The sequence below is a fragment of the Sinocyclocheilus rhinocerous genome, unplaced genomic scaffold, assembly GCF_001515625.1.
Source record: "Sinocyclocheilus rhinocerous isolate Xijiao unplaced genomic scaffold, SAMN03320098_v1.1 scaffold682, whole genome shotgun sequence".
Lineage (NCBI taxonomy): Eukaryota > Metazoa > Chordata > Actinopteri > Cypriniformes > Cyprinidae > Sinocyclocheilus > Sinocyclocheilus rhinocerous.
The window spans coordinates 1,121,406-1,141,695 of NW_015642528.1; the positions used below are offsets into that span (position 1 = coordinate 1,121,406).

Sequence of the window (20,290 nt, forward strand, 5' to 3'; positions counted from 1 at the left end):
CAAAAGATTATTAAAACATAATGAATGAAATGTAGGCTACTTTAAAAGTAAATCATTTAATTTGAAAGTATTACAAAGTTCATTTTTAAACAGTAAATTTAAATGTATTAAGAAACAAAGTCATGAAAGTATAGTCTCTTTAAGGACAATCAAATGGCCTTTTATTTCATTAATATTACATTATAATTTTTTATATACTTTTACGATTTGAAGTAGGCTAGACTGCAAGTGCACATTCAAGCACACTTCTTTTTTTTCATAAGGGTGGATAGCTCTATATTTGAATATATATTTTTTGACCCGTGTTTCCCTCTTGGTCATTTGTGAAATATAATAAAATAATGAGAAATTAGACGGGAAATGTGGAAAGTCATTTCAAATAGTGTGATATAAAGTTTAAAAGTTTGTAGAAACGTGCATAATCCGTCCACGCATAGATCTGTCATTTGTGAAATTCTGGGCGGTAATGAATGATCATATAACTAATTTGTAAACATAACTATAAAAACATGATGTTCCAGTAAAGGAACTGGAGCAACTTCAGTGGCCAATTCCTAAAAAAATCCAGAATATTCAGCTGTTTGTAGTCATGGAAACTCAACACAATAGGTCGACCTCTCTCTCTCTCTCTCTCTCTCTCTCTCTCTCTATCTCTCTCTGTGTGTGCTTGTGGAGTGAGTGGGCGGAGTTGGCGTGCATGAGTTGGAGTGAGTTCCATGGTGCGAGTGAGTTTTCTATCTTTTTTCCTATCTTTCGTGGCTTTGTTGTTAAGTAAATAGGAAAAAGGTTGTGGGTGCTTGTGAGGAGCATCATCGGTCAGTTTGCACTGATCGCTATGGCGGCGTCTCAGCACACAAATTTGGAAAGTTTAATGCGCCAGCATAGCGTTAAGGTCATGCCGGCGGAGCGTTGTTCAGTTGAGGACTGTGTCCTCGCTGTATAAGGGAGTGTATTCTCTCTCTCTCTCTCTCTCTCTCTCTCTCTCTCTCTCTCTCCGGTCGGTGAGCGCGAGCCCTCTCCATCCTCTCCTAAAGCCCTTTACTTTGCGCATGTACAGCTAAACCGAACATTTCATCGACTCCAAGATGGCGTTAACACCACTGGCTTGCGTTCTGCTTCTCCTTTCCATGCAATGTGAGTACGCATACCCACACTATTATACTTTCTTTGTAGAAGAGGCAAAAGTGATACAAATAGCGGTGAATCATTTATCGAAGTTCTTGAAATGCTCGTCTCTTCAAGCCAACTAAACTATTGCGCTAACCCGTTAGCTCTTTTAGATGAGATGTTAGATGTGGCTGTTGAATCCAAAGTGGGATAAAAGTAACATTTTCGTGTGGATATGCCGTGTTTCGCGGCATGAGCTTGAGGTTTTAGTTTTCTCTCGCTGGACTGTTTCTCATCGCCGGCTGAAACTCGCATCCCGCTCTGCGTGTTTGTCCAACTAACGTTAACCATAACAAAATCCGCACGCCTCTATAATTCCCTTATTCTACAGGTTACATGGGTTGTTTACGGGAATATTAGATTTGCTTTTAAAGCTCAGCCTTTATAATCCCATAAAACTCGCTTCGTGCTGTTTTGATTCACTGGACCATTCGGCTCAGTTCTTTGTTCACGCTTTAAAAGTTTTTGAAATGGCATAAACAAATGAGGACTGAGTAGTGTTTTGATGTTGTTGTTTTCTCCATTTTGCTTTTTCAAAATGGTCACGTTTTCGTTAGTTTTGGGTGTTTTTTTTAACTATTAGAAACTGTTTGAGTGGAAGCGGGACATGTTTATTGCGAGATAACGGTTTTCTGCCTAAAGTATTCACGAGAGGGGATCAGTCGGCGGGCTTTGAACAGCATATTGCCTTCAGCCTGCACAATACTTCGGTCTTAAATTTAGGGCTCGGGGAAATAATTAAAAAGATGGCATATTTTTGTCCTGGATCGTTTGAAGAGTCGGATGTAATTTAATCAGAGGCTTCAGACTCCGTCTAGACCAATAGCTTAATTAAATTCAGTCAGAAGATGAGGTTTCTTTTCTTTCTGTGGCCTGAAAATAATCAGTAGCTTCGATGTTGTGGCCTAAATAATTAATATCGACAGTTTGTTGAATTCGATTTTGAAGCCAGTATAAACTCTTTCAGTTATTCAGGTCATGTGCTTTTTATTTTCTGTTTATCTCTATTACTTTTGTTTGATTTAAATGACCTTTTTAAAGGTTGTGGTTGTAAGGAGTCATGTAGGCTCTTGTAGAAACTGCACATCTCCTGTGATTATTCAAGTGTGCTGATTGGCTTAATTATAGACTAAGCACTATACTGCTGGTAAGTCTGTGTTGTGTTGTATACATAGGCTACTCTAAAATGTACCATCTTTCTTATTCTCAATTTCTTTTTGTCCCTTCGTTTATTTAATTCATTTATGTTTTTGAGAAGGAGAACAGTGTTTAAAGTTAGTTTTACAATTAGATTTAGCAAATTCAGTAGTCATTTAAATATATATTTGACTGTAGTTTAAAAATGTAACACTTTTCATTACAGTGGCCATGTTAAATTTTTTAAAACATGCGTTGTTTTTTAGTATTTAAATACATTGCAACTAATGTGGAGTGTAATTTTAAGCAATTTTAAACATAACTCTACGAGTTCTGTAGAATTTGTTAGTCGGTGTAGTTTAATTTGGATTAAAATTACATTTACAATGTAAGTCACCTCATCAACAGAACAATCGAAAGTCTATGCCAAAAGCAGTTTCTCTGTGCTTTGTTATACCTTATATGCTTAAAAGCCTGTGTCTAGTCTCTGGAGTGTATTTGTACAGTGGAAACTCTCCGGTGTCTTTTGCCAGCATTTTTGGTGCCAAGATATGCTTTACTGGATAGGATAAAATAGATTCAGGAATAGTACAAAGGTTGAGATCACACCCCATATTTTAGATGAATGCTTGGACGAGTGGTAGACTTCCATTTTAGTCCACAGCGAACGCTTCAGACTTTGGAGAAACGTGGTGTCGTGAAACAGTAAAACATATTCACCATTGTGTCGCCTATGAAAATGCTGATAATTGTCTGTTCATGAGGTTAGTACTTCAGATGTGATTAAATACAGCTTAAATAGTGAAAAACAGTGAAAGTGATAGCTTGTCCCTAGAAGGCTGAGTGTGCTTTCTCTTCCACCCGCTGCTTCCCAGCAAATTACTTTCTGGGGGTTCATGAAAAGCATGCTGGACCTTCTGGGCATATCCATCAGTTACAAGCTGACATTTTTGATGTGTTCAGTAAGCGACAGAGAGAAATCTGCACGGAAAAGATAGCCGTTCTCTGTGTTCTTCACCCAGGGCTGTTGCGGACAAAGACACGTTGCCCTTCCGCACGTACTTTGGTTCATTTGAGCTGGAAGGTACCACATCAGAAAAGTATGTTGTAAACAGCATCTTGTGTTCCCAAAGGAAGTTTATCGTCACTGTATAGTGATGGGAAAAATTCCAGACGGGGGTCCCAGCGTAATCCGCATGGGTACCGGGACAGGCAGGCTGTCGTGATGAAACATGCTGAGTCTTTGAGCAACAGGAGAACGGCACATGTCCGGTCAGCCAGCCGGAGTAACCCGGAGTAACGTGCAGAAACAGCTGAGCGGTTGTGGGTGCGAGTAAACGGAGGACCCCCCTGACACGGAGCTGAAATATGTCCCACTCAGCCCACCACAGATACTCAGCATTGAGAACAAATGTGGAATGCTCACCCACAAACAGAAGCCGTGAGAATTCATTCACTTCATATGCGTAATAGCAGACACGCAGAGGTGAAGATGATGTAAAGGTGTCGGTTGAGTACGAAACATTTAGCATTTTCAGTATTAAAAAACTAATCCATTTAAATAAACGTGATCTGAGAGGTTCTTATGAAATGGAAACATGAAAGGTGTTGCGTATCCTGCTTTTTATTAATTTGTATCTTTTGGTAAGCAGTGACAGATGTGGAAGGGAAAGCCTAGAACTAACAGATTCGCAAGTCAGGAATGGCAAGCATGTGCATTCCCTAAATGTCAATAAGACTTCCATGTGTAAGATGGGCATTGATCAAAATAGTTCCTGACTGCTGTGCTGGATATACTGGAGCCCGTCAAAGGAGCAGGATTAGGACAGAACCCACATTTATTTTTATTTCGTGTCATCCCTGACTTTCTTTTTTCTTGGAGCACAAATGTAGATATTTTGAAAGACTGTTTTTAACATAAAGTGAAAGTCAAAGGGGTCCACTTTCTCCACTTTCATTGCTTAAAAAATCATTTTGGGGACCTGTTAACACAACTTAAATAAATGCATGGTTGTGAGTTGAAAATTCTAATTTAATGATTTAATTAAACCTTTTAATTTGCAAACATTATTTTGATGAGTTCAGTTAACATAATGTTGATAATTACGTCAGCATAATATTGTGTGTAATGTAAACTCAGATTTCTGTGTCAGTTCATTTTCTTAAAAAATTAAGTTATAGTAACTTAATAAAATGGTCTTGTTAACTTTGGAAATTGGACAGTGGATTTCTAGTTCCCAACATGCTTTGCATAGGACTGGATAGTGTTATTTTTATATGTTTTATTAGTGAAGGTAAAGACCTGTAAGTGTTTAATGCTGTTATGTTTTACATGTAAAAGTGTTCCTGTTATGTTGAAGTTTTTGTGGTTACCACTATGCAGTAGTGCTTGTGGTTAGGTTGTTGGAGGCTACACTGCAATCCGCTAATGCCAGTGACAGGTAATATCTTACTTGTTCATTAAATTTACATACTAAATACATTGCATTTAGCATGTGTTATTAGCTGTTTATTTAAACTGAAATACTCAAGAATAATTGGTTCTGGGACCACCTTAAATATTTGGAGCAGCTTAATTTTTTTTGTAATAAACGTAAAAATTTGTGTTTATGCTACAAATAATTGATTTCCTCTAACACAATTTAGGTTGTTGGTTGAACGTAACTTTATTAGAAGTTGTTATAACTAAAAAAGAGTGAGTGTTGAGCCAACATTTTTTTTCAAATGTTTTTCCACAGAAGAAAAAAAATGGGTTTAATTTGTTCTTTTTGGGTTATTTTTGAATTATGCCTTTAAATCGTTTTGTCTTTCTTTTTTTTATTATATTTGATTTTTGACTGTCTCATGACTAGTATTTCTAAAACAATGTTCATGTAATTATCATAATACATAATTAGTGTTTGCATATTTTCAACTTCACAGATACAGTTCTTCTTTATTTATTCCAAGTTTGGGTGATCATTTCTGAATACTGAAGACCGTTTAGATCATTTCCTGTCACTGATTTCTATCTTGTCACATCCTTCCAAAGGAAAAGACTGTGCAATTTTTTTCTCAACTTTGTCTTTCCCAGTAGGTGAATAGCTCCAGAGTGAATCAGTTGGAAACTGTCGGCTTCATGCACTAATTTCTTATTAGCCAATTTCAGAGACTGAGATAATGAGCGTCTCTCTCCCCTTCAGTTTTCATTTTCAAATAGACTTGTTTCGTGTATGGAACGAATTCAAATTGAACCTTGATTTGTAATGTAATCACAAAGGTAATTATTATTGCTAAAAATAGAAATATGCAACAGATCATCTGACAGCCGCTGGAATCAATGCTGGGCTCTCTATGGAAACAAGCCATGTGCCCTGTTTATAAGCTCACAAATGCATACGACAGTAATAGTTTGAATAGAACTGACATGATAATAACTGAAATTCTAACTGTAATATGTTGGTTTTATATCACCCACAAACAGACTAAGGTGGCGTTCAAACAAAATGCATTCTGAATTCCACATGTGCTGCTTTTCAATTCTTTTTCTAGGTAAACATGCTGTTGTGCTTGTGTCTGACGTCTTTTGCAATGTCTGGTGCATAACATGCCGTCAAAAACACTTTTCTTCATTCCACTGCCTTATGTCTCATGCATCTAATGATGTGTAAGGACAGAAAACAGTTAAAGGGGTCATATGATGCTGCTAAAAAGAACAGTATTTTGTGTATTTCAGTTTCGCTTTAACAACAAAGCACACAGCGTCTTTACGACATGGCGGCGGAAACAACAAAACTACAGCGAGAATAAAAGTTAGGCCTTCTTTCTTTGCGTGAACATTTGGGCGGCATTATGCAAATCTTCCCACATAGTGACGTAGGTATGTTGGGGCGTGTTAGAACGAGGCGTTTTAGGTAGGTGTGGCTGACTCTTAACTTTTATAAAGAATATCTCTTTGGATTTGAGACTTTAGTCTTTGCAACTTTACAGATCTTCTTTATGCACCAAGAGCTTGTAACACTCCAAAGAGAAAGGAAAAATTGAAATCGCATCATATGACCCCTTTAAGATCTTAAACGGAGTGGCATCTTCATTGAGTTCCTCTCAGCTGAAACATCTGCCATTTGCACACCTTGTATTTGATGTTGGCTATCTGAAGTACAAATGTTGACAGATAGAACAGACTAACTCCCTTGATTCACCTTGGTGACGATGATTTGAATCCCTCACAGCAGATATCAAGTTCTAAAGTGACTGCTATGAAGAGCAGATGACTTCGGCATGGTGATACAAAAAGACCCACAAATGCATTTGTTGACTGTTCCAGCAGAGGTTTTGAGGGAATAAGATGATGAGCGTGACAGATTTTCACATTTCCAAATACTGAGAAGTTCACACAAGCAGAGGCTCATTTTTGAGGTTAGTGACTGTGGGAGATGATGTGTGGCTGTTCAAGAAACTCCGATAAATGATACGAAACTCTATCAACAAACAGCTCATCCACTTGGATTTATTATCCCTCCATCAAATTACGCTTTGTCATTTTTATGACTCTTAGTCAGACCCGCATACAGTCAGTCATAAGAACAATTTATCACCTGCTCGACGGCCCACTTTTTCATTGGGTTCGCATGGCTGTTCACCAGAAAGGAGAAAATGTATTACCCTAGCCTATTTCATATACATTTTTAACGATTTCCATTTGTAGTGCCTTTAAGCCTATATATTTTAAAGAGCAATAGCTGCAAAATACCTCTCTTAAAATAGTGCCTCCACTGTATGAAAGAATGATTAGCAGTTGATAAGTTAAGGCAACATAAACGGAGCAACCTTAATGAGAATCTTATTTGCAGTGTAACTCCTCTCTGGGTTAGGAAATGGGACACCACTACTATACCGTTACACGTCATTATACGTTCTCTAGCCCCTACAATACAGACACCTATATTGGTGTGCATTAGAGCCGTTCTATATAGGCTAAAAGCACTACTTACTGACACACACACACATCAGAGATTGCGCAGCTCACACATCTAGGAGCAAAGAAACTTGTCAGTGCTGCCCCGCGACTTTTATTAATAACAGTTTAAACACTGAATCACTATATTATATTTTCTAGCAACGAGAGGAAAATGTAGCTGTTTTTGAAGTGAACTCACTCATTGTAAAGAGAGATGCACAGATGCGCCTACACGCAACTTTCATCTCTCTCTCTCGAATAGGCAAAATTTGAGAAAAAGGTTTAGCGATTTCTAATTATTCTAATTATCCCCCTCAATGTCTATGGTGGTTATCGTCCTGATCAGATATGAAAATATGTTGTGGCACCATCGTGCGGTCAGTAATGATTTAACATTAGCAAACTTTACTTTAATAACATGACTGTAAATATGAACACACGATTGAATGTAACATAAATCAAATAATTACTTTTCTTTAAAATCTTAATGCCAAAAATGCTTACATTTATGGGTTTATTTGTTCGCTTGGGCAGCCATGTTGCCGCTGTATCCGGTTTATGCTGAGATAATTTTCATACACTTTTGTTTGAAGTGTGGTCCCGAAAAATCTTTGTTTGAAGGGCTGTCTGGCCCCTCCACCTACCCCTTCGCCTCCAACCAAAAGCGAATCGAGACACCCCTACCCCTTGACGTGAACGCGCGAAACGGAGGGGTTGGGGTAAGGGGTAGAAATGGGATTGGGCCTAAGTATCATGGCAAAAAGCTAATTTTTTGCTTGTTTTCTGAAAACTGACGGTTATACATAGCAGTTTATTCAGGGTGTCCCAAGGCGAACATGTTATCTCAGAGATTTGCCCTATAGCAGACAATACAGGCCACGTGTTTACATCACGACTGCATATCAGCGTACACCAAGATGACCTTAAAAGGAGTCGCTAAGATAGGGTGCATGAGACGCTTCCTGCGGGAAACTAATCAGCCAGTAGCCTTTAAGAAGATTTACTGAGACTTAAGACGTCCTAATAACGTGCAGAGATACGGAAACAATGCCAGAATGCTGGATGTAATTAAAAGATCTTACTGTAACTAACCGAAGTGGAAAAGATGCTGCTGTTGTTGATGTTTACCGAAACATCAGAGCAAGACAAAGTACAAATACAGAAGGAATGCAAAAGTGTAGCTTTGTAACTTTGATTTAATGTATAAATTTAAATTGAGTATAAACAAGATTACAGATCACAAGGTGGATGTTTTCCATATGCATTTTTATGCATTATCAATATATTTAATATAGTTTCATGTATCAGTTTATATCAGAGTATCAGTGCTCAGGCAAGATCTGGATTATAATTTTATTTGTGCATCGATTTAGTATTAGATATACACTGTTGTGTATTTGTAAGCATTATTGCACTACATTAACAGCCTGTATCTGTTGTACTTGACCTCTTCATTGGCAACGCTCTGGGAGTGTGCATGGCCTGGGGGATGTTCTCATAAATAGTAGAAATGATTGGCTGTAGCAATTTTTCCTAATGCCCTATGATAATTTCTGGCTTCTGAAAGTATTGAACTGCAATGGCATTTGCATAAATTGTTTCTTTAGAGGACAGAGAATTTCTAATTATGCTGATCCTTCAATTGAATTTCTGTGAAGGTTAGTTTCAATCATTTGCCTCCAAGCTCAAGGGACACTTAGTACTTTCTCTTTTTAATTTTTTTTTTATTCTTTTGTGTAGAGAAATAAGTTTAATATTTTTTTTTACTATGTTTCTATCATGATGCAGTGCACTTATTGTGGATGAGATTATTGTGTTTAATTTCACAGTACTGAGCTAGAAGAGGCAGGAAGCCACATTGTCTGAGGACGTGTTGTGTAGTACCTTAAATTACAGCTTCCCTTTGTTGTTCTGTGGACTGAAGAACAAAGAGAACACTGATGTGTGGCTTCTTGAAATATTAAAACATAAAACAGTAGAGAAAGAATAGAGACAACAAATAATTTATGGCAAAAATAAGGCCCAAGAAGACACACAAATAATGCCTTTTAGCTTGGTCCCTTGAAAGTACGGGCCCATATAGCCATTGCACGCATCAGAAGTGAAAGTTTTCCCCAAAGTTGAGAATAGATTCTTTTTCTTCCTCTTTTCCACTGCACAATTATCTTATGGTTCTGTGCACATTCATGGAATTTTCACTTGGAATCTCCATTTTTGAGCGGTTGAAACTGCTACAGACGTACAGTGAAATAAATTCTCTGCTACGGAGTCATTCGTGCAGAAGTGGGCAACCATGCAGCTTTATTTCTTATCAGCACTACTCAAGATCACTCCTCATATGTCTATGGGCAACATCATATTGTTGAGGGAGAATATTTGCACAAGTCGAGACCATCAGTACAATGGAATCTCTAAATCTGAGGTAGAAAATGTAGGCTAAAGCACTTATTCTTGTATCAGTTTGCTGGATGTTTGATCTGGCCGCATTTCAGGAAAATGGAGTGCAGTTGTCTATCAGAAGTAGACATCGCATGTGTTACACTTATCATGGGTGGGGTTAATTATAACTACTGCTATCCAAATTGGAGATTCCAAAATGACGGCAATAGAGTTGACTGCGTGAGAGATATTTTCAGCAGTTGAGGAAATACTATTCCCCCCGTAAAACTACCCTCATTAGTGAGTTTACATTGTATTCTCTCTGGGCAGCAAAGGCTTAAAGCAGATAAGCGTCATGCAGTCGGGTCAGGACATTAGGAATTGGCAGGCATGCACATCTGGATCAGCCAATGCAAAATGTATGCAGTGTGTATAAATCCTTACAGTAGTAAGGATACAGTAGGATTACAGTAGGTGGAGTTTTGCTCTACATTTGTGGATTAGCTTGAATGCACCAACATTTGATGATAATTGTGAGATCTTGATAAACAGGTGAATGCTCACTTTATCAATTGTTTGAATCAATCTTTTACGCTGTGCTAGTGTTTCCTGCGCCACTTTTTTTTTTTGCTGAATCTGCAGTTTTTCAGCAAAAGAAGACCTATATTTTACCTCAGCTTACCCTCCAAATTGAATGTGATGAGATAAAATGGCCTGCTCCATGAAACATGCACATATTGACAACAGCATTGTCGGTGTAGTTTGTTTCTCAGGAATTAATGATTCTTATAAACTGGTACATGCAGCACAACCAGTGTAATTCTAATCACAAACAAATGACTCTTTTGAGTGGGTCCTTGTGATGAACCATTAAAAAAAACTGACAAGTTTAGGAGATTGAATCAGTTTGATGAATTCTAAATCCAACTGAGCGGTTACTGAATCAACATCATTACCATTACCATTTACTATTTAAATGGACATTATAACTAAAAAATACCCTTATGAATCAGAATCAAATCAGGAAATGTGTATCGATACCCAGGCCTACTTTCCGATACTTCTGGCTCAAGCTTCACTTATAAGCAAGATTCTTTCCCTGATTCATTTTTTTAAACTGGACATGTTAACATCTGATTCACAAACTAATGATTCTTATAAAATGGTTATTTTAAGTGAATCAAAACCATGCGGCACAATCAGTACAGTGCGATTCGCAAACAAATAACTCTTTGAGCGAGTCCTTTTGATGAATCATTAAAAAAAACTGACAAGCTTAAGAGTTTGAATCAGTCTGATGAATTCACTGATTCCAACAGATTGGTTACTGTGTCAACATCAAGATACCATTACCTCACATTACCGTTACTATTTCTAATTTAAATGAACATTGTAAATTAAATATACCCATATGAATCAGGAAATGTCTATACCCAGCCCTACTTAAAGGTGCCATAGAATGCATTGATACAATATTTTAAATTGTTCTCTGATATCTACATATCTCAAAAAAAATCTCAAAAAATCTCCAGAAACGATTTTACATGTCCATTTACAACCCTACGATTTGTCCCTAGAATGAAATGGTCTGTTTTTACCTTATTTGGAAGGCACGATGGCTTTTTACTTTCACTTTCGAGATTTGCGATCGCACGTGCTCTGTGTAAACTACAGCAGCAGTACTTACCACACATTTTACAAGATCAGATGCTGGTCAGTGTTGCTCAGGATCTGTAAATCATTCCCCATCATCCTCAGTCAATGTACTGTAATATAACAGGCTACCGCTAGCAAGCAGCTAACCATTCAATTCAAGTTTATTTGTACAGCGCTTTTCACGATACAAATCATTGCAAAGCAACGTAGCCAAATTAAATTTTGGTCTGAAAACCCAAGACAAAGTCATTAAAATATTAGGGATGGTGTGGTGTAGAGATATGGAAGAAAGGAACTGGAATCCCAGATTACAGCAAATAGAGTGGAAAATAAAACAGTGGGAGGAAAGAAATCTCAGTTTTCAATTCAATTCAAGTTTATTTGTATAGTGCTTTTCACGATACAAATCGTTGCAATGCAACTTTACAGCAAATTAAGTTTCTACAATATTTAGTGGTAGCTTATCAGTGGTGACTCTCAGTCAATGTACATATGGCAGAAATGTACGGAAAAATCAATTAAAGACGTAATCAAACAGACGATGAACACTATTAACAGCAAGTATTATATGATGCAATCAAACTTATAGCAAAATGTGGTAGTTCTGTATGTTGTCCCTTTAGTGGTTATTTGTTTTCCGTGCCTTTCTGAATACAGACACCAACCGATCCCTCCACATCACATCCCCTGCACAGCCTGGAACATAACATTTATTTCCATGATCTGCCACTTTCGCTATTATCCTCGCTTGTTTTTTACAGTCGGTGTTATGTTTTGATTCGGATGTTATGTTCTGATTCCCCTATTTTTCAGTGGTATTTTGCATGAACGAGATTTACATAAGAAGGAGTAAACAATGGTGTTTGAGGCTTACGGTATGTCATTTCCATGTACAGAACTGTTATTATTCAACTATGCCAAGGAAAATACAGTTTTCCATTCTAATGCACCTTTCACAATATTCAGGTTGCCTCATGAAAGAATGGATATTAAACTGGTTCACTTTATTTGAATACTTCTGGCTCAAGCTCCACTTGTAAGCGTGGTTCTTTCCCTGATTTATTCTTTTGAATCTGGGCATGTTAACATCAGATGTGTCTGTAATCTCCATCCTTAATCAGTGTGGCCTCCTGGGCTTTAAAGAAGCGCCAAAGCAGTTGAAATGTCACTGTTGGTAAATCATGAAGGATTGAAGTTTTAATGTTGCCTCTGTGGAAAACCAAGAACATTTTATGATTTGAAATATGCTGCGTTTGTTTTTGCAAGTGTTAACGCTTCTGGCATATCTGCAAATGGGGAGAAGAGCAACAGAATCTGACTGTTGAATAGAAGTACACACCCTTGCTCCGCTGCTACAGCCACATGATATCATGTGCTTTCCTGTGGTTGCATCAAGATGTCAGTCTTTTACATCCTCCCACAGTCCACCGGAATGTCCACATTTGTTTTGGATGTCCGTGCAAACGGATGGGCATCGAATGCTCCACATTTTCGCCGAGTGAGCAGGAGCAAAGCATTTCCCAAACAAGAGGGGATCTTCCTGAGCAGGTGATAAAGTGGTTCCTTTGGGGAGGTCACTGCTTGCGTGGTGCTCAGATGGTGTGCGTCCTGAGCCGTGAACCTCCCCACTCTCACCCCACCTGTTATACTGCAGCATTCCCTCTCTGGCCACTTAGACGGCGTATGCGAACTATTTGAGTCTGAAGCATGCCTTTGCGAACATCTGTTGTTTCAGCCTAACTCGCTCTCTTTAAATTCCTCAGCCTTTTTTTTAGGTGAAGCACGGGTATATATTACAGATTTATGCAAAACTCTCACTGTTTTAATTTGTGGTAGTGTTGACACTCAGTCTCTGAGGACTGATCAGTCTTGCACATGAAACTGAAGATGTTTATGCATAAAGCTTCTCAGTACAAGCTGGAAAATTCTTTCTGTTTTATAATGGAATTTATGTGAATATTCTGATTACATAAGAATATTTGGTCACACTTCATTTAAGTTCCAGTTCTCGCTGTTAACAAACCATTAACTATGACTTTTGCCTCAATAAACTCCTAATTTGCTGATTATTAATCATTAGTAAGGTAGTTGTTAACTTTAGATATTGGGTAGGATTAGGGATGTAGAATATGGTCATGCAGAATATGTGCTTTATAAGTACTAATAAACAGCCAATATGTTAATAATCGGCATGCTAATAAGCAACTAGTTAGCATTGGTCCCTTACTAAAGTGTTAAATATTTTTCGTATGTGAAACACAAAACTCTTTTTGATGCAATTACAATGAATGGGGTCTGGATAATTAATGCTTCAAAAGGCCATAAAAATACAATAAAAGTATCATAAAAGTGGTTCATATGACATATGTTATACTGTAAGTCTTGTCTTCTGAATCCAATGTTTTATGTGTGAAATTGACTGAAATGTAAGTTTATTCACTTTAAATTCTTGACATCTTGGCCTTTTTATTATTTAGTTTTATATATTATATGAATACATTTTAAATTATACTGTTCAAAAGTCTGGGATCAGTAAACTTTTTAAATTAATACTTTTATCCAGCGAGGATGAATTGAATTGATAAAAAGTGACAGTAAACATTTATAATGTTATAAAAGATTTCTATTTCAAATAAATGCTCTTCTTATGAACTTTCTATTCATCCAAGAACACTGAATAAAGTGTTTCCACAAAAAAAAAAAAGATCCTGCACATCCATTTTCAACATTGACTATAGTAAGAAATGTTTCTTGAGCTTCGAATCAGCATATTATAAAGATTTCTGAAGGATCATGTGACACTTAAGACTGAAGAAAATTCAGCTTTGCCTAACAGGAATATATTAAAATGTAAAATATATTAACATATTAAACAGTTATTTCAAATTGTAATAATATTTTACAATATCACTGTTTTCTCTATAATTTTGATCAAATAAATGCAGCTTCAGTGAGCATAAGAGACTCAAAAAATTGAGTGGTAGTGTGGGTATATAAAGCCATATAGGTTTAAAACAGCACATGATGACAAAATTTTCATTTTTGGCTGAATAATCCCTTACAATCAGCAAACAAAGAAAGTTGCAACAGTTGTAGAAAGTCGATCCAGCCCTGAAAGTAGCTTTCCCTGGTTGACCTCTCACCTTTAGTGTCTGTCCAAACACTGGCTCACCTGTTGTCTGTTGTCTCAGACCGACACACATTATCAGTGACCCTCGTGCCTGGCTGTTCTGCATTACCTCTGAGGATCTGGCATGAGGATGCGCATTAATCTGACATCAAAGTACAGTTCCTGAAAACAGATCCAAAAGCCTTCCTCAAACAGGCGAGTCGGTTTAAACACAGTATAAATCATACTGAGAGTAGACCCTCTCTCGTTCACATTAGAGACCCTTTGGAGATTCAGAAGCCCAGAAGACTGTCACAGTACTGTTCATGTTAATTCATATCCTCAGATAAATATGTTTTCTGCTGCATTTTAGTGTTGCTGAAAACCTTAACGTCTGTGTGTTTGGTTGTTTTCCAAATGAAAGGCTTGCATAAGCAGCTATATACAGTATTTGCAGGACTGTGTTCATGGATTGATTGGGTTTGTGGTCCTGATTTAAAACTCTCTGTGCTAGTTCATCATTGGTACTGAAGCAAAGCGATGGTGCTGGAGAGAGAAGGCATATTTTATGGTGTTGCTATAGAGCCAGAAGGGAATGTGGCTTGTATTTGCACATTTGCAAATGAAAAGAGAGAAGTGGTCATGAGGGAACATACCTTTTTGCAGACTCTACTACTTGTATAGCAGCATATAAGCTGTTTTTCAAATTCTATTCAAATCTAAGTATGAAAATTCATTTGATTTAAAGAGAAAAATTTGTAAAATGTAAAAAAAAAAAAAAATACATTGTGTTCAAGATTAAAAAAAGAAAAGACTAAATGCATTTTATACATTAAGACATTAAGATGACTGAGCACATTTTACTTGTTGTTTTCTAGAATTCCCTATATAGTAAATATGTGATGACAAGAAAGCAATCCACAATTACTGATACAAACTAACGTTATGCCTCAGCCAATAGTCATATTGATTTCATTTTTAAATGCAATCTATTTTATAACAGATGCATGTGGCAGAGGTAAAGATTTTTATAACAGCAGCAACAACTTCAGCTCCAACTGTTCAGAGCAGCAAGTAGCACTACACAACATGGCTTTTGTACAAGAGTGCAAACAAAAGGCAATTAACAAGAGATGCTATGGGGGGCCAGCGCTGTACAATAGACAATGAGAGTTCAGGGGTTTTTGCTTGGCTTGGTGTTTTAGCACTGATTGTATCTTGAAGAGAGGAGTGAATGCTGCTACCGGGTCTATTATGCAGTTTATAGGCTTCCTGCTGCTGGTTTAGTCACTGCTCAGTGAGAGCTAGATTCTATAGAGACTGAGATATTCTCTTGTTTACTCCACTGTTTTTATTTTATTTATTATTTGGGTATATATATATTTGGGTAAAATTTTATATTTTTAGTTTGATTATTGTGTGTAAAAATACCCCCAGGGCATCCAAGATGTAGGTGACTTTGTTTCTTCAGTAGAACACAAGGTTAAACACGGTATACATCATCCTGAGAGTAGACCCTCTCTTGTTTACATTAGAGACACTTTGGAGATAAAAAAAAAAAAAGCTCGGAAGACTGTCACAAGACGACCGGAGTACTTGTCTGCTGTGTAGTTTCGTATGCATGTTAATTAATTTACTCAGGTTTTCTGTTGCATTTTAGTGTTGCTGAAAACCTCAACGTCTGTGTGTTTGGCCGTTTCTCAAATGAAAGGCTTGCATAACCAGCTATATACAGTATTTGCAGAACTGTGTTCATGGATTGATTGGGTTTGTGGTCCTGATTTAAATCTCTCTGTGCTGTACATCATTGGTACTGAAGCAAAGCGAAGGTGCTGGAGAGAGAAGGTGTATTTTATGGTGTTGCTATAGAGCCAGAAGTGAATGTGGCCTGTATTTGCACATTTGCAAATGAAAAGAGAGAAGTGGCCATGTAGAAACCTTTTTGCAGATTGTACTACTTACGTATATAGCAGCAAATTACTATTTTTTTTCTGAATCTGATTAAAATTAATATGATTTTGACAGAAAATTAAATTCATAAAAAATAAAATGCATTATGTACAACACAAAGGATCATTATGCAAAAATATAACTAATACATTTTATGGGGCAGGCAGGAGCTATGATCCTCATTTTATACTTTTCTAGAATTCTCTATATTGTAAATGTATGATGACAAGAAATCAATCCACAATTACTGATACAAACGAACGTTATGCTTGAGCCAATAGTCATATTGATTTCATTTTTAAATGCAATCTATTTTATAACAGATGCATGTGGCAGAGGTAAAGATTTTTATAACAGCAGCAACAACTTCAGCTCCAACTGTTCAGAGCAGCAAGTAGCACTACACAACATGGCTTTTGTACAAGAGTGCAAACAAAAGGCAATTAACAAGAGATGCTATGGGGGGCCAGCGCTGTACAATAGACAATGAGAGTTCAGGGGTTTTTGCTTGGCTTGGTGTTTTAGCACTGATTGTATCTTGAAGAGAGGAGTGAATGCTGCTACCGGGTCTATTATGCAGTTTATAGGCTTCCTGCTGCTGGTTTAGCCACTGCTCAGTGAGAGCGTGATTCTATGGAGACTGAGATATTGTCTTGTTTACTCCATTATTTTATTTTATTTTGTTTTTTGTTTTATTTATTATTTGGGTATATATGTTTTAATATGTTATATAACTTTTTAGTTAGATTATTGTGAGTAAAAGTTATAATTACATGATTAGCATGCTACATTTCCAAAAATAAAAAATCCTATCCCAGCATTTTGGACCATAGACAGGGAAGCACCATGCAAGATGGCCAGTCCATTGTAGTTTTTTTTTTATATAATTAATTTATTTTATAAATATTTTTACATGTACAACATTGTTTTAAAAATATAAAATTCTCAACAGAACTTAAGGGGTTAAAATAGTTTTTTGTTATATTTTATCAAATATGTTTTTTATAATTTCTTAAAATAACCTTTTCAAAATTATCAAGATGTACACAAATAACTTTTACATTTTTTCACCAAATGTTTATTACATTTGTGACACATAACAATACAAAGAGTCATCCCCAGGGTGCTGTTTTCACCTACCCCATTGCATTCTGGGGCATTTCTTTTGAACAGGAAGTGAGGAGGATTATGTGCATATCCTTGCTAAATCAACAAGTCTCCAGCGACTGTGGGGTGGCATTATTCAGCTGTCAGCCAATCCGCACCTCGCTGCTTTGCTACACAATTCACATGCTCAACAATAGATGTTGTTTCCAGCACTGGGCCCTTTTAGGACAGCTGAGAGAATATATGAGTTAATGTCCTTTAGACTTCAGCTCACTCTCGATTTTATTAAGCCTGCTCAGGGATTTAGCCCAATTCGCCTATGTATTTGTCACAGCCCATTATTTAGAGAAACACGCAGGATGGAGTATGGCTGCAATGACGCTTGTATGTATTGCTCTAATCCATCATCGTAAAGACGTCATCAGAAATCCAGACACGTCACCATCTCATATTGTTTAATGTCACAAGTTAGAGAAGACAAGGTTTTTCTTAATGTTTCAAAGTGCACACTTGTACTGCCACCGCTCTTGAACAGTTACAGTCCTAATTAGGATTAAGGAAGAGGTCAGTGTGCTTGTACTAGAATGTGAGGCATTTGCAGTGAGCGGGGATGACGCCATCTGTGCTGAAAGCAGTGAGCGGCTAATTCTGGAGCGGAGTGCGAGTGCGACACGATTTACAGATTTCGGCTGGAGCCTCACGGCGAATACGGGATCCTCCGATCAGCTGATTTGGTGAGCTAAATTAGGGCCTTTTATCGCTGACGGAGGAGATAAGCATAGTCTAAATAATATGTGCATGTATGCAAATGCGTTTCATATCTCTCATTATCAGTTTCTGTGGAAAGCAGTTGTTGAAATGGCATCTGAGAGCCACGAGGGTTAAAAATAAGCCTCTAGTAGATCTTATCGGGGGACGGTCAGTGCTCCTGCCCACAAATGGGACGGGAGGAGATGCCCAGCTCTGACTTACCTGCAAATGCAACCAATTAGTATGCCGCACAGTCTCTGCCTGCTGTTGACAGCTGCTATAAATAGCAAAGGCTTCTCCAACGGTAACCTGTTCTCACCCCTGTGGAAAATAACTCATGGTCTTGCTTCGTACAACTGCCCTCTGAATAATCACTCACCTGTGTTGGGAGACGTTCAGTGATGGTGGTTAATTGAGGCTGCATTTTAACCCTCATGTTCTGTGCTGGGGTCTCTGAGACAGGGCCATTTTAATAGCTTGAAAAGCACTTACAGATCAAGTTGATACAGCAAGGCTTTTCCTATGCATACTTATTATAAACAAAATAAAAAATACATGCTAAAAAGTATATTGAATTACTGATGTTTGGGGTCTCAAGGACTTTAGATTTGTACACATTTTGTACACACTTTAGATTTATTTTATTTTGTTTTGTTTTTTATTTTATTTTATTTTATTTATTTTAAAGGTTGAAGTGATGCTGAAGCATCTCAGACCGAAGGCCGAGAAACATGGAAAGATGGCCAGTCCATAGTACCTTTTATTTTAAAATGTTATTTTTTATTTCATTATTGTTTTTTTTTTTTTTTATAAATGCGAGTATTTTTATATAATGTTTTGACTTGAACTGTTTTAAATGATAAAACGGTAAATTCAGTTTTAACAGAACTTAATTTTTTAATAGGCCTATATATTTTAACAAATATTTGTATTAAAAAAATTGTGAAATTGTCCCACTCAAAAGTGATCCGCCTTTGTACTGTTGCTATCAGGAATGCTTTTGTTCTGCCATCAGGCCCTGTCCCGATTAATTTAGTATTCATTCACTCCCACTGCCTGAAACTGTGTCACAAAACAAAGGTTTCGATTGGTGTTCATGTGGACTTCAACCATGTGATGTGTGACACTAAACAAGGGGTCTATTTTTATTGGAAAAAAGAGTTAATATAATCAATCCCAGTTATTTCATGTGACTGGAATGTGAGGTGGAAAGTATTCCTAATATGACATAACTGTGAAATTAATTTCCCTGTACTGCTTTTTGATGCCAAAATACAGTATTTCCAAATGCAATCAACTGAAGCCATACTCAGTTATTTTGATCTTCCATCACTAAATCATACCTGACTGTCAAAGTCTCACCTCATTTGAAGCTTGTTGCCATGCAGAAGGGGCATAATGGGATACAGGACAGAGATGTGGAATGGGAGATACGCACACCGGTCCTGTGAACTCCAGTCGGCTGGAGGACAAAAGGAAAGGGGGCCTCCTGCAGTAACTAATGCTGACGCAAAGTGACATGTACTCAGGCATTCTGTGACACCGCTGCCCCTCTCTCACTGGCTCAACTCAAGCTTAGTCTTTGACCTGGCTAGATCAGAGGGGAGCTTGGCTGGAGTCTAGCCCTCAAATACCTCCAAGAGACCCATAGCATCCACACGTGAATGCAAAAATTACAAATGCAAAGAGCAGAGCCTCTGGCGAAAAGTGAACTGTCACAGACCACCAAATTTAGAAGTAATGCAAATGAATCCTGTTGCACATGATAGTGCAACCTAGTCTAGTCTACCTAAATTTACCTCATCTAAATAAATAAATTGCTTCAGGATAGCTTCCATCCATCTTTAATTTGTTAAAAAAAAAATCTTAATAGTTTTTTTCAGTTCTTTAAATTGTTTAATTTGGATCATTTTAATATATTTGTATATGTATTTATATGTGTCGTTTTAGAAATCTATCTGCCTATCTATCTATCTATCTATCTATCTGTCTGTCTGTCTGTCTGTCTATGTAGATAGTGAGAGAAATTATATTTATATATTTAAAAAGGTGTATGTATACATATATGTTTGTATATATATATATATATATATATA

General features: G+C 37.1%; 1 protein-coding gene across 1 annotated transcript in view; it reads left to right on the top strand.

Annotated features, from left to right (window-relative positions):
* Nucleotides 1–1,009: 1,009 nt before the first annotated feature.
* Nucleotides 1,010–20,290, top strand: part of LOC107756064 (junctional adhesion molecule C-like) — a 27,600-nt gene continuing 8,319 nt past the window's right edge. Inside the window, exon 1 of the mRNA XM_016573037.1 lies at nucleotides 1,010–1,134. Within this exon, the coding sequence (XP_016428523.1) occupies nucleotides 1,086–1,134 (49 nt within the window). The 5' untranslated portion in view covers nucleotides 1,010–1,085. The remainder of the gene's footprint in view (nucleotides 1,135–20,290) is intronic.